The sequence below is a fragment of the Trachypithecus francoisi genome, unplaced genomic scaffold (assembly GCF_009764315.1).
Source record: "Trachypithecus francoisi isolate TF-2019V2 unplaced genomic scaffold, Tfra_2.0 Contig00848, whole genome shotgun sequence".
Taxonomy (NCBI): domain Eukaryota; kingdom Metazoa; phylum Chordata; class Mammalia; order Primates; family Cercopithecidae; genus Trachypithecus; species Trachypithecus francoisi.
Genome location: NW_022680943.1, coordinates 7,146 through 22,555, shown reverse-complemented (window position 1 = coordinate 22,555; position 15,410 = coordinate 7,146). Strand labels below are relative to the sequence as shown.

Below are 15,410 nucleotides of genomic sequence, written 5' to 3'. Positions count from 1 at the left end.
AAAACTGGCTATACGAGGAACGCACCTCAATACAATGATAAATGGATAATTTCTAGACACATAAAACCACTGACACATATAATGAAAGCCATGTGTGTGACAGACCCACAGGTGGTATCACACTGAACAGGGAAAGACTGAAAGGCTTTCTTCTCAGATCTGAAACAAGAAAAGGATGCTCACTTTCACCACTGTTACTCAACATAGTACTGCAAGTCCTAACTAAAGCAATCAGACATGAGAAAGAAAAAAGGGCCAAATTGCCTTAAAGCCCCGCCCGCTTCTTGTGCTTGCTTTTTTTGGTAGAGAGGGAGCCTCCCTATGTTGCCCAGGCTGGTCTCGAACTCCTAGACTCAAGCGATCCACCTGCCTCGGTCTCCCAAAGTGCTGGGGTTACAAGCATGAGCCACCGATCCCAGCCTTGGCGCATCCTTTTCCTACACCCTTGGATCTCGGGTAGCCCTATCGCGGCCTCCTCTCAACCCTCTCATTCCCCAGGACCTGCCTTTCTTGGAGAAGGAGCTGCCTAGCGTCTCTCCGGAGGCCCCATCACCGGGTTAGGCCCTGTGCGTTATGTTAGCCCGGTCCAGTCTGGTCCCTACCCCGTTGCAGACCCCGCCCCCTAGTCGCACCTAGGCCCCATCACCGGGTTAGGCCCTGTGCGTTATCTCAGCCCAGTCCGGTCTGGTCCCTACCCCGTTGCATAACCCGCCCCCTAATCGCACCTGTAATTCGTACAAGATGATGCGCTGGCGCAGCCGCACGTGGACGTCCCCGCAGAGGCCGAAGTCCCAGGCCGAGAACACCAGGTGGCTGTAGCTGGTCAGATCCCCGGACTCCGCCAGCAGTGTCTGCTTCAGCCCGGACACCGAGCTGAGAGGGGAGACGGGATGTGAAAGGACAGCCAGGAACGGGGTTTATGGGAGGATCCCTCATATTGGGACCAATGGGGAAGACAAACCCCTAAGGCCTTGGGTACTAGGGGAGCTGCCATCAGATGGGGAAAGAGTCAAAGAGGCGGAGACACCTACAGTCATTGAAGGCAAAGTCCAAGGGAGATTCAGAGACAGACCTGGGGCACAGGCACCCCACAGAGAGAGGCAGAAACCTAGGAGACAGGGACAGAGCCCCAGAGTGAAGGGGGCAGAAACCCAGAGTGAAAGGGACAGAGGCCCTGAGAAAGACAGAGACGTGGAGGAGGGACAGAGGCCCCAGAGGGAGATTCGGAGAAAGGGAGATAAAGACAGTGAGAAAGGAGAAACTAAATCTACAAAAGATGGGAGTCAAAGACCCATAAGTGCAGGCACCCAGAGAAGGGGGCTGGGTGGGAAGACCCGAGAAGAAGACAGAGGCCCAGAGAGGATGGCAGGTAAAGACTCCAGAGACGGGGGCACACCAGACATCATGGCTCACGCCTGTAATCCCAGCATTTTAGGAGGCCAAGACGGGTGGATCATGAGGTCAGGAGATCGAGACCATCTTGGTAAACACGGTGAAACCCCGTCTCTACTAAAAATAAAAAAAATTAGTCGGGCAAGGTGGTGGGCGCCTGTGGTCCCAGCTACTCGGGAGTCTGAAGCAGAAGAATGGCATGAACCCGGGAGGCAGAGCTTGCAGCGAGCAGAGATCTGGCCCCTGCACTCCAGCCTGGGCGACAGAGCGAGACTTCATCTCAAAAAAAAAAAAAAAATTGAGACTTCTTCCTAGCATAACCTGCCAGGGCCTACCTGATCTGACCCTTCCCTACTTCTCAAAACTTAAATCTTTGTGTTTTTTTTTTGACACAGTCTTGCTCTGTTGTTCAGGCTGGAGTGCAGTGGTGCGATCTTGGCTCACTGCAACTTCAGCCTCCCAGGTTCAACTGATTCTCCTGCCTCAGCTTCCCAAGTAGCTGGGACCACAGGCATATGCCACCATGCTCAGCTACTTTTCATATTTTTAATAGAGATGGGGTTTCACCATATTGGCCAGGCTGGTCTCAAACTCCTGACTTCAAGTGATCCGCCCACCTCAGCCTCTCAAAAAGCTGAAATTACAGGCATGAGCCACCGCGACTGGCCCTGTCCCTTCTTCTCATACACGCCTTTTATTTCTCAGAACACCTCAAACCTCTTTCCTACCACATGGCCTTTGCACTTGCAGCTCCCTCTGCCTGGAATGCTGGTGGCTTGGCTGTTCACCTGCCTGCCTCGTTCTCTTCTTTCTCTTCATCTGCAGGTCCCTTACTCCAGATAGAAAGGCTTTTACCACTCCATCTAATGAGGGTCCCTACCCATTATTCTGTATCACAGGGGTTGGCAAACAAGACTCCATGGGCCAAATCTGGGCCAACCACTGTTTTTGTAAATAAAGTTTTATTGGAACACAGCCACACCCACTCATTTATGTATTCTGTGTGGCTGCTTTTGCACTACAGTGGCAGAGTTTGGTTGAGTCCCAGACTGCAAGGCCTTCAAAGACGAAAATATTTACTTCCTGGCCCTTCACAGAAGAAGTTTGCTGATTCTTGCTCTCTATCCTCTCATCCCATTCATTTTCTCTATAGTATTGCTCCCAAACTCAAATAATTGATTTGCTTGTTTATTTTATTACTATTATTATTTTTGAGATGGAGTTTGCTCTTGTTGCCCAGGCTGGAGTGCAATGGCCCGATCTCAGCTCACTGCAACCTCCACATCCTGAGTTCAAGCAATTTTTCTGCCTCAGCCTCCTGAGTAGCTGGGATTACAGGCATGCACCACCATGCCTGGCTAATTTTGTATTTTTAGTAGAGATGGGGTTTCTCCATGTTTGTCAGGCAGTCTCAAACTCTCAACCTCAGGTGATCCACATGACTCGTCCTCCCAAAGTGCTGACATTACAGGCGTGAGCCACTGGGCCCAGACTGCTTGTCTATTTAACAGTCTGTCCCACAGTGTATCTCCCCTACTAAACGGTAAGCTGTATATACGTTTGGGGACTCCCAAATGGTTCTCCATGTCCTAGTACAGTGCCTGGGCTAAGGAGACACTACACTGCAATATATATATATTTCAAAGAGTAAAATTGAGCCAGGCGCAGTGGCTCAAGCCTGCAATCCCAGCACTTTTGGAGGCCGAGGCAGGCAGATCACCTGAGGTTGGGAGTTCGAGACCACCCTGACCAACATGGAGAAACCCCATCTCTACTAAAAATACAAAATTAGCCAGGTGTGGTGGCACAGGCCTGTAATCCCAGCTGCTTGGGAGGCTGAGGCAGGAGAATTGCTTGAACCCAGGAGGCGGAGGTTGTGAGCTGGAGATCGCACCATTGCACTCCAGCCTGAGCAACAAGAGCAAAACTCCTTCTCAAAAAAAAAAAAAAAAAGAGTAAAATTGACTTGGCGCGGTGGTTCACGCCTCTAATCCCAGCACTTTGGGATGCCGAGGTGGGTGGATCACTTGAAGTCAGGAGTTCGAGACCAGCCTGACCAACATGGTGAAACCCCATCTTTACTAAAAATACAAAATTAGCCAGGTATGGTGTCGCATGCCTGCAATCTCAGCTACTTGCGGGTTGAGGCAGGAAAATGGCTTAACCTAGGAGGCAGAGGTTGCAGTGAGCTGAGATCACACCACTGCACTCCAGCCTGGATAACAGAGTGAGACTCCGTCTCAAAAAAAAAAAAAAAAGTTGACTTTTGACCAGGCACATTGGCTCATGCTTGTAATTCCAGCACCTTGGGAGGCTGAGATGAGCAGATCTCTTGAGTCCAGGAGTTTTAGCACAGCCTGGGCAACATAGCAAGACCCTGCCTCTATAACATTTAAAAAAAAAAAAAAATTTAGCAGGGCATGATGGTGCGTCCCTGTGGTCCTAGCTGCTCCAGAGGCTGAGGTGGGAGGATCAGTTGAGTTCCAGAGGCCCAGACTTCAGGTGAGCTATGATTGCACCACTGCACTCTACCCGGGTGACAGAGTGAGACCCTGTCTCAAAAAATAAAACAGGGTGGGCACGGTGGCTCACACCTGTAATCCCAGCACTTTGGGAAGCCGAGGCAGGTGTATCACCTGAAGTCAAGAGTTTGAGACCAGCCTGACCAACATGGCAAAACCCGTCTCTACTAAAAATACAAAAAATTAGTTGGGTGTGGTGGCGGAAGCCTGTAAACCCAGCTACTTGGGAGGCTGAGGCAGTAGAATCGCTTGAACCCGGGAGGTGTAGGTTGCAGTGAGCCAAGATCGTGCACTCCAGCCTGGGCGACAGAGTAAGACTCTGTCTCAAAAACAAAGAAAAACAAATGAAAAAAAAATCCCAAAACCTTCATTTATTTTATTTTATTTAATTAATTAATTTTTTTGAGACAGAGTTTTGGTCTGTCGCCCAGGCTGGAGTGCAGTGGCTTGATCTCTGCTCACTGCAAGCTCTGCCTCCTGGGTTCACACCTTTCTCCTGGCTCAGCCTCTGGAGTAGCCGGGACTACAGGCGCCCGCCACCACATCCGGCTAATTTTTTGTATTTTTAGTAGAGACGAGATTTCACCGTGTTAGCCAGGATGGTCTCGATTTCCTGACCTCGTGATCCGCCGGCCTCGGTCTCCCAAAGTGCTGGGATTACAGGCGTGAGCCACCGCGCCCGGCACAAAACCTTGATTTTAACTCACACAGAAGAAAGGGTTACACGGCAAGACTGAGGATTCTTGGGGAGGGAGTTTCTGCCACCACCACTTGCTCCCCTACCCCAACCCGTCCCGTCATGGGGTCAGGGGTGCAGGTGCCACTGACCGATGCAGGATGAGCAAGAGGCAGATGAGGCCAATGGCAAAGGCCCAGCACAGGTAGGTGACCGCCAGGTGTGGGCGGGGCGGGTAGAAGCCATAGAAGAGAGGGGACCATTCCAGGTAACCCTGTTGGGGGAAGGCAGCGCGGGGGCCACTGTGGGAGGAGGCGGGGCTCCTGGAGCTGCACAGTCAGGGTCTGGGATCAGGGTTTGCGGTTCGTGTCATTGAAGGCACTGGGCGGGGGAAACTCCCAGGGCCCCAGGCACCTACTTCTCCTGAGAGCAAGTTGAAGAGCTGGGTGGCAAAGGTGACCAGGCCCTGGGAGTGGGGGTTATAGGAGCCGCAGGGCGAGGAGGTGTTGGAGCCGGGAGGGCCTGGGGGAGCGCCTCCCAGCCAGGTGGGCAGCAGGATCATGCAGGCCATAAGCACAGAGGCCAGCAGGTTGAGGAGCAGCAGGAAGCGCAGCAGGGAGAAGTAGGACTCGGTGCCGCCGCCAAACTGGCCTGCAGGGGGCAGCAGAGAGAGGCTCAGGTTCCTTCCCGGGAGCAGGACCAGCTGTGCTGGTCCTGTCCCGGGGCTGGGGGCCCAGCCCTGCCTTGCTTTCTATTTATTATTATTATTATTATTATTATTATTATTATTATTAATTAATTATTATATTTGAGACGGAGTCTCTCTCTGCCGCCCAGGCCGGAGTGCAGTGGCGCGATCTCGGCTCACTGCAACCTTCGCCTCCTGGGTTCAAGCAATTCACCTATCTCAGCCTCCCGAGTAGCTGGGATTACAGGCACGCGCCACCATGCTCAGTTAGTTTTTGTATTTTTAGTAGAGACGGGGTTTCACCATATTGGTCAGGCTGGTCTCGAACTCCTGATCTCAGGTGATCCACCCACCTCGGTCTCCCAAACTGTTGGGATTACAGGCGTGAGCCACCGCGCCCGGCCCAGCCGTGCCTTTCTCAGACCCAAGAGTCCAGGCCCCCAGCCCCTTCTCCCTCAGACCCAGATCCCAGCCCCTCCTCCCTCAGATCCGGGAGTCCAGACCCCAGCCCCTCCTCCCTCAGACCCCAAAATCCAGGCCCAAGCCCCTCCTCCCTCACACCCAGGAGTCCAGGCCCTGCCCCCAGGACATCACCCGAACCCCACCGCATCCCCGATCCTCTTCAGTGTTCATGACCAGGGCTGCAGGCTTCACAAACCTTCCTTTGTTTTCTCCTTGGACCTCCGAAGTAGCCGCGCCTATTGGTCCCTCCTAGTTCCAGAGCCATAGACCACCTGGTCCCTTGCATTTCTTTGCCTGAGAGGGAAACAAGCAGAAAATGAGGGGTTTTGCAGCCCCAGACTGGGAACCATCCGAATGTAGAAACAACCCAAAAGTAGAACGGAGAAGTAAATTGTGGCCTATACATAAGATAGAATACTCTGTGGCAATAAAAAAGAAACCAATTGGGTGCGGTGGCTCACGCCTGTAATCCCAGCACTTTGGGAGGCCAAGGTGGGTGGATCATCTGAGGTCAGGGGTTCGAGACCAGCCTGACCAACATGGTGAAATCCTGCCTCTACTAAAAATACAAAAAAAAAAAAAAAAATTAGCTGGTCCTGGTGGTGGGCGCCTGTAATCCCAGCTACTTGGGAGGCTGAGGCAGGAGAATCGCTTGAACCTGGGAGACAGAGGTTGCAGTGAGCTGAGATGGCACCATTCCACTCCAGCCTGGGTGACAGAGTGAGATTCCTTCTCAGAAAAGAAAGAAAGAAGGAAACCTAATACTAGGCAGAAGAAAACATCACAGAAGACTGAAGACTGCATGATTCTATTTGTATAAAGTTGCAGAGCACAGAGCTGGCAAGGCTATACAGAAAAGCGGGAGGCTGGAGTGGGAGAATCGCTTGAGCCCAGGTGTCAGAGGCTGCAGTGAGCTGAGATCACACCACTGCACTCCAGCCTGGGCATCACAGCGAGACTCTGTCTCAAAAAAAAAAAAAAAAAGGTTGGGGGAGAAGGTTACCATCTCCTCCTGAGGAGAAAGGGGGTTTCAGGGGAGGGATGCACAGGGTGCTGTCATGCTGTGTCGCTTGCCCTAGCTGGAGTTTATCTGGGCTCTCACTTCATAAATACAATCGTCCCTCAGTATCCATGGGGGTTGGTTCAAGGAGTCCCCAAGGATACTGAAATCTGTAGATGCCCAAATTCCGTATATAAAATGGCATAGTATTTGCATACAGGCTACACATATCCTCCTGTGGTTTTTTAAATTTTATTTTATTTTTTATCTGATTTTTCAGAGACAGCGTCTCGTTTTGTTGTCCAGGCTGGAGTGCAGTGGTGAAATCATAGCTCAATGCAGCCTCAAATTTCCAGGCTCCAGCCTCAAAATTCCAGGCGCCACACCTGTGCTGGGGCTACAGGTATGGGCCACTACACCCAGCCCTCCAATGCACTTTAAATCACCTCTAGATTACTTACAATACCTCATACAAGGTAAATGTTATATAGATAGCTGTTCTTTTAATTTGTATTTTTTTGTCATATTGTTACTTTATAAGTTTTTTTCTTTTCTTTTTTTTGGAGACGGAGTCTCGCTCCGTTACCCAGGCTGGAGTGCAGTGGCGCGATCTCGGCTCACTGCAAGCTCCACCTCCCGGGTTCATGCCATTCTCCTGCTTCAGCCTCCCGAGTAGCTGGGACTACAGGTGCCCGCTACCACACCCAGCTAATTTTTTGTATTTTTAGTAGAGACAGGGTTTCACTGTGTTAGCCAGGATGGTCTCGATCTCCTGACCTTGTAATCCACCCGCCTCGGCCTCCCAAAGTGCTGGGATTACAGGTGTGAGCCACTGCGCCTGGCTATGAGTTTCTACTTTTTTTTTTTTTTTGAGACAGAGTCTTGCTCTGTTGCCCAGGCTGGGGTGCAGTGGTGCAGTCTCGGCTCACTGCAACCTCCGCCTCCTGGGTTCAAGCGATTCTCCCGTCTCAGCCTCCCAAGTAGCTGGGATTACAGGTGCACACCACCATGCCTGGCTAATTTCTGTATTTTTAGTAGAGACGGGGTTTCACCATGTTGGCCAGGCTGGTCTCAAACTCCTAACCTCAGGAGATCTGCCCGTCTCGGCCTCCCAAAGTGCTGGGATTACAGGCGTGAGTCACTGCGCCCGGTCCTTTTAATTTTATATTTATTTATTTTTTAAAATAAAGGTTTAAAATAAAGGGACGGGATCTTGCTACGTTGGCCAAGTGGATCTTGAACTCTTGGCCTCAAGCAATCCTCTGGCCTCAGCCTCCCACAGTGCTGAGATTATAGGCATCAGTCCCCATGCCCAGATGAAACATATTTCCTTATACTGAAAGTGGACCCTAAGCTGTGAATATTTGTTATCTAGGAAGCAAAAATATCAGGTTGACATAGATGTTTGCCTCCTTTCTCTCTTCTCTGTGCTCCCGATAAACTACAGGAGAAGAGAAGAGCAAGGAATCACTTAGGCTGAGAACAGCCAGCTTCTACCTCAAAGCAGCTCTGGTCCAGCAGAGGCGTGAGACATAGACCCAGACACAGGCTCACCCTCACAGCAGCAGATGCTAGGATGGAGGTTGCCCCGGGCAGGGCGGGAACACAGAACAGGCACTCAGGGCGGCAGAGAGACAGAGCTGTTGGGCAGGCCCACTCACCTGTCATGATTCCCACGTAGCAGTAAGTGTAGCTGAGCATCTCCATCAAGGAGGGCACATCGGGCAGCAGCCCCAGGGTGGGCCCCTTGTTGAAACCCGAGGTCATTTCCTTCCTCTGGGCCAGGTGCAGGTCCTGGACTTCACTGGCCAGGCTCACCAGCTGGGCAGAAGGGGGTGTGCAAGGGGCCAGGTCAGACTTTGGGCCCTTCCCCATACTCATCTCCCTTGTACTGCTGCCCTCTGCAGCCAAGGGGTGCTGCATGCTTGTAGCTCTGCATATCTAGGTTGTGTGTAAGGCCTCTAGCTGGGCAGTGTTCCCCAGGGATCAGTTCCAGGCCCTCCTCCCTGCCTTCCCTGTTCTGTCCTTACCTGCTCTCAGGCAGTCACAGAGGTTTCGATACTATCCACACACTGATGATGCTCAAACGCTACCCCAGCCCCAGACCTATCCATCAAGTGGCTTATTGGCATTTAGACTCGGATGTGTCCAGGCACCCCAAAACGCACTGGAAACGGAAGACGATATTACCCGCCCCACAAAGTAGATCCTCTTCTAGTGTCTCCCCTCAAACAATAGGCCACCAAATTGTTCAAGCCCAAAACCTCCCTCACTCCCTCATTCCCCAAATCCGATATCTTTTTTTTTTTTTTTTGAGACAAGTTTTGCTCTTCACCCAGGCTGCAGTAGAGTGGCACGATGTCGGCTCACTGCAACCTCCGCCTCCTGGGGACTCAAGCAATTTTCATGCCTCAGCTGGCCAGGCTGGTCTCGAATTTCTGGCCTCAAGTAATCTGCCTGCCTTGAAATCCCTTAAGTTTGACTCTGTTGCCTCTTTTCATCTCCACTACTGAGCTGACTATGTTGTACTCTCCACCCTTTCCCACCAGTCCCAAGGTCCACCCTATATCAATAGATCTCGTTCTTACAGCTTGTGGCTGGTTGTCCATAGAAATCCCTGGCTGGAGTCGGACAAAGTCAGGAGAGGGAGGGCAGGGCTTTTATTCCCTTGTGAGATGGCCTTGGGCTGGCCATCACCCTTAATAGATCGTTTCAAGGTGGGTGGCTCTACTCACCCTTTAAAAAAATAATGTTGGCCCGGCGTGGTGGCTCGCGCCTGTAATCCCAGCACTTTGGAAGGTGGGCGGATCACCTGAGGTTGGGAGTTTGAGACCAGCCTGACCAACAAAGAGAAACCCGGTCTCTACTAAAAATACAAAATATTAGCCGGGCATGGTGATGCATGCCTGTAATTCCAGCTACTCAGGAAGCCGAGGCAGGAGAATTGCTTGAACCCGGGAGGCGGAGGTTGTGGTGAGCCAAGATCGTGCCATTGCACTCCAGCCTGGGCAACAAGAGCGAAACTCCGTCTCAAAAAAAAGAAAAAAAAAAATAGGGCCTGGTGTGATGTGGTGGCTCACGCCTGTAATCCCAGCACTTTGGTTGGCCTAGGCTGGCAGATCACTTGATGTCAGGGGTTTGAGACCAGCCCAGCCAAGATAGTGAAACCCCGTCTCTACTAAAAATATAAAAATTAGCCAGGTGTGGTGGTGGGCGCCTGTAGTCCCAGCTACTCGAGAGGCTGAAGTGGGAGAATCGCTGGAACCTGGGAGGCAGAGGCTGCAGTGACATCACACCACTGCACTCCAGCCTGGGTGACAGAGTGAGATTCTGTCTTAAAAAAATATATATATATATATTTTGTAGAGACAGAGTCTCACTATATTGCCCAGGCTGATCTTAAACTCCTGGCCTCCAGCAATCCTCCCACTATGACCTCCCAAAGCGCTGGGATTATACAAGTATGAGTCACTGCACCAGGCCTACACAACCCTTTTTCCATCGAGGTACCACAACCTGACCCACTTCCCCTGGGCCTTGAGTTGGGAACGGCTCCTGCTGCTGGTCTGGGGTTCAGGCACCACCCCTTTTTTTTGAGGCAGTCTTGCTCTGTCACCCAGGATGGAGTGTAGTGGCACTATCTTGGCTGACTGCAAGTTCCGCCTCCCTGGTTCACCCATTCTGCTGCCTCAGCCTCCCCAGTAGCTGGGACTACAGGCGCCCGCCACCACACCCGGCTAATTTTTTGTATTTTTAGTAGAGACGGGGTTTCACCATGTTAGCCAGGATGGTCTCGATCTCCCAACCTCGTGATCCGCCCACCTCGGCCTCCCAAAGTGCTGGGATTACAGGCGTGAGCCACCGCACCCAGCCGGCACCATCCCTTTTCGCTCCTCTACATCCTGCCCACACGGTGGCCACTCCTTCAATCATCCTAAATGCACATTTCCTGCTGCAGCTCAGACCTACCCACAGCCGACAGCCTGTATCAAGGCACCACAGTCTGTCACCTGGACTCAGATAAAGGGATCCTTTTTATTTGGATCCCTTTATACAGGATAAAGGAGGATCCCTTTATCCGAGTCTATTTCATCTTGCCCTGTTCCACTTCAATTCTCCTTCAGCATCCAGAACGAGTACTTTTTTATTTTTATTTTTATTTTTTGAGACGGAGTCTCGCCCGGGGAGGCCCAGGCTGGAGTGCGATAGTGAGATCTTGGCTCACTGCAACCTCCACCTTCCAGGTTCAAGCAATTCTCCTGCCTCAACCTCCCAAGTAGCTGGGATTACAGGTGTGAGCCACCACACCGGCTTATTTTTGTATTTTTAGTAGAGATGGAGTTTTACTATGTTGGCCAGTCTGGTCTCAAACTCCTGACCTCAGGTAATCCACCCGCATCAGCCTCCCAAAGTGCTGGGATTAAAGGCATGAGCCACCGCACCTGGCCTAGAACGAGTATTTCTATTTATTTATTTTTGAGACGGAGTTTCGCTCTTGTCACCCAGGCTGGAGTGCAATGGCACGATCTCAGCTCACCACAACCTCTGCCTCCTGGGTTCAAGCAATTCTCCTGCCTCAGCTTCCCGAGTAGCTGGGATTACAGGCATGTGCCACCATGCCCGGCTAATTTTTTGTATTTTTAGTAGAGACAGGGTTTCTCCATTTTGGTCTGGCTGCTCTCAAACTCCCCACCTCAGGTGATCCGCCTGCCTCAGCCTCCCAAAGTGCTGGGATTACAGGCGTAAGCCACCATGCCCGGCCAGAACAAGTATTTTTAAACATTTAAAACTGGTCACATTGCCTCTTCTGGCAGCAAACCAAAAATCCCCTCTTCCAGCAGATCTCGGTTCTCCATGGGAAGAAGTCCAAAGTCCTCACGGTCGCCAGCCAGACCTAGCATGGTGTCAGCCCTGCTGCCCATTCCCTTTTGCTCTTCCCAGAAAGTGGATGTGGCTGGTGCAGCAGGTGAACCCATCCTGCTCCCCTCCACACACGTCATCCCTACGGCCTGAAATGCTCCTCCTCTAATCCCTCTCTCATCCAACCTACTCCTGCCACTGCTGAGCTCCCGCGGGGCACGCTGAATGCTGTGGAGGCCGCTCCCTACCTAGCATGACCGCTGTGTTCACAGATAAGCCTCTAGTAGGAAACTGTGACTCTGTGGGTCTGGGGTGGGCCCTGGGAGTCTGTTTTCACCCATCTTCCCAGGTGACTAGGAGCCAGACCTGGATGCCCTAGTTTTGTGCCCTTCAACAAGTACCTTCTCCCCAGAGCTGGTTTTTCTCCTTTGCAAAATAGCTAGCTACAGAGATTCAAGGACAGCATGTTGGTAAACCACCCAGCTGGGCCTCTGGCTCACAGCAAGCACCCAATGGCACCTACTGTTACCCCACATGGGTTATTTCCTCACCCCAGGAGGAGCTGGGAGGTGAAGACCTGCCCAAGAGCATGTGAATGGGGAACCCTATGCCCAGGGCAGCAGTGTGGTGGCGGCCCACCCCCAGGGTGTGCAGGAGGTAAAATCCAGGAGCGGCTGGAGGGGGAGGTAAAGTGGGGAGGTGAAGGGGCCCACAGGGAGGCTGGAGGGGAGTGGCAAGCCCCGAGTCTGACCTTCAGCGTCAGTAGCAGCTGGATGGCATTGGTGAAGGGCGTGGGAGTGGGCAGGCCCAGCAGGCTGAGGGCTCGGAAGAACAGGAGATAGGAGAAGGTCCAGGCCAGAGCCAGGGCGTGGCAGGAGCTGGGCAAAAGCAGGAGGTGCGTTGTGTTGGGCACAGAAGTCTCAGCCTTGGCCACCCACTCCCCGAGTCCAGCCACCAATCCTCCCCCAACTCTCCCCATTCATTCAGAGACAGAAACACAGAAGGGCAGAGAGAGAGGACTGGAGGGTGGATGTAGGGACGGAATGAGTATGATTGAAATGGGGAGAAGAGGCTCAGCCACAGAAACACACAGCAACAGAGAAGAATGAAGTTCAGAGAAGCTTCAGGTGAAGACCCTGCAATCCTCCACTTTTTCTTTATTTCCAAGGTCCAGGGCTCAAGAAGAGGGGGGTGGATATGAACGAATATGAACGGTGGCAGGGCCAGCAGACACATCACCCACCTCTCTCCATGACATGAATGTAGCGGACTGGGACAAACACACAGGGACCAGATGCAGAAGGCGGGGGAGGAAGAAAAGCAGATGAAGAGGCTGGGTACGGTGGCTCATGTCTGTAATTCCAGCACTTTGGGAGGCTGAGGCAGGCAGATCACAAGGTCAGGAGTTCAAAACCAGCCTGACCAACATGGAGAAACCCCATCTCTACTAAAAATACAAAATTAGCCAGGCATGGTGGTGCATGCCTATAATCTCAGCTACTCAGGAGGCTGGGGCAAGAGAATTGCTTGAACCTGGGAGGTGGAGGTTGCAGTGAGCTGAGATCGCACCATTGAACTCCAGCCTGGGCAATAAGAGCGAAACTCCATCTCAAAAAAGAAAGAAAGAAAGAAAAAAACATGAAACAGAGAAAGGAGCTGATCAACAAGAGACAGCCAGACAGCCAGAGATGAGGCAGAAGCTGAGAAAGACCCAAAGAGGAAACAGGGTGCTTCCTCCTCTCCCCTCCTCTCCTTCTCCTCCCTCCACCAAATTCTCACCAGGGCTGGGCCTGAATGAGGGCCTAGGTCCCAAGGATGGTGATCAGAGAATGCAAAGTGTGGGGGCCCACAGGTGAACAGGGTGAGCCCCAGGCCCACAGCAGCTGCCCCCCATCTCTTCAGCCCAGGACCTGCAGGGGGAAGGGACAGCATAAGCCTGGAACCTTCCAGAGGGTCCCCCCCTTTATTTTCCACTGCGGAGGGAGCCTGACTCACCGGCTTTCTTAAAGAGGAAGCCGATGGGGATGGAGATAAGAAGAACCACTAGATACCTCCATTCTTCAGGCGACATGGTCTGGGGGAGGGGCAGAGATTCACAGTGAGAACCCAGGAATCCAGGCCCCCTGCCTCCTCCCTCTTCGAGGATCCAGGAACCCAGCCCTCTAGACCCCAGTTTTTGAGGATGATGGAGTCCGAGACTCAGCTCCTCTCCTTTGAGAACCTAGGAACCCGGACTCCAGCCCCTTCCTCCTTGGAGACAGGAATCCACCACCAGCCCCTCTCCTATGAGCGCACAGGCCTCCAGCTCTTCTCTCCTTTGAGAACCCAGGAAAGCGTGGGGATCTCCCAGCACCCAGGCGCCTCCTTTGCGAAGGCAGAAATCAAAGTTACTCCCCGCACCCATACTGGGGACCCAGATGTGAAGACGCCCCTCTTTTAAAAACCCAGAAACAGCACCCCTCCTAGACCCTTCCTCTTCGACAGCCCAGGAATCTAGACCTCCGAGACCCCTCTTTCAGCGAGAATCCAGCAACCCAGATCCCCTCTTTGGATCCCCCATCCCCCGGCCCTTGTGAAACCAGATATCCGGACCCCCCAGCCCTTCTCCTTTGCGAGCACCCAGAGGAGCCCGGGCCTCCAGCCTCCACCTCCTTTGGTGCTCCAGACCCCTCTCCTACGGAGAACCCGGGGATCGGACACCCTTCCCTCTCCAGGCCCAGGCCCAGCACCAACCCGTCCCGCGCACCCCAGCGTGGGTCGGATCCAATCCCACTCAGATCCACAGGCGGTTGCGCCAGCCTGGAGCTCTAACGCGCCTCGGGGGCCGCCCCGCACCCACCAGCCTGCAGAGACCCTGCTGCCGTGTAACCTCGCCTTGCCAGTGGGCGCCGCCACCCCGGCCCACCTGAGCTGCTCGCCGGTCAGGAGGCCACCGAGCAGTCCCAGCCCGCGGGCAGCTGCGGCTGCGGCCACGCCTCCCCCGCCCAGCGCGCCCCCGCGCCGCCTGCTCCTTCTGGGCGCCCGCCTGGCCGCGCGGATCGGGGCGGGGATGAGGCCACGGTCAGGGTCCCGGGCGGGCAGGGAAGGAGCCCCAGAGCAGGCGACCGGAGCTCAAGTCGGCAACGGGCCAGGAGATCAAGACCATCCCGGCCTATATGTTGAAACCCCGTCTCTACTACAAATACAAAAATTAGTTGGGCTTGGTGGCACGTGCCTATAATGGAGCTACTCAGGAGGCTGAGGCAGGAGAATCACTTGAACCTGGAGACGGAGGTTACAGTGAGCCAAGATGACACCACTGCAATCCAGCCTGGCAACAAAGTGAGACTGTCTCAAAAAAATAAAAAAAGGAGAATGTAGAAATGATGCTGGGGAAGTAAATACGTTTCATCTCACAAACACATACAATCCATGAATTGTGATGCCTGGGACTCAGGTTGGGAAGGCTTTAAGGCCATATTGTGGTTCAGCTGTAAAGTCCTCAAGATCAACTGGTAATTTCTGCCATGGACACAGGAAGGGACAATGGGGATGACACATGCAGTATAGTAGTCATGGGGAAAAAAATAAGAATTAAGAATGATGAAAGTTTACCTTTAGGGAGAAAGATGCAGTGCTGATTCCTTTTATTTATTTTTATTTTTTAATTTTTTGAGACAGGGTCTCACTCTATTGCCCAGGCTGGAGTGCAATGGCGTGATCTTGGCTCTCTGAAGCTTCTGCCTCTCAGGTTCAAGCCATTCTCCTGCCTCAGCCTCCCAAGTAGCTGGGATTACAAGTGTGCACAACCACACCCAGATAATTTTTGTA

General features: G+C 52.7%; 1 protein-coding gene across 1 annotated transcript; it reads right to left on the bottom strand.

Annotated features, from left to right (window-relative positions):
• Positions 1–725: 725 nt before the first annotated feature.
• On the bottom strand, positions 726–8,663 carry LOC117089502 (transmembrane channel-like protein 4; the record flags this gene model as incomplete). The annotated part of the gene is made up of 5 exons (XM_033220825.1): positions 8,402–8,663; positions 5,937–6,034; positions 5,009–5,341; positions 4,743–4,864; positions 726–873 (listed from the first exon to the last, which is right to left on the bottom strand). Coding segments are annotated over exons 1-5 (963 nt in total), but the record flags the coding sequence as incomplete, so codon positions are not given.
• Positions 8,664–15,410: the final 6,747 nt, after the last annotated feature.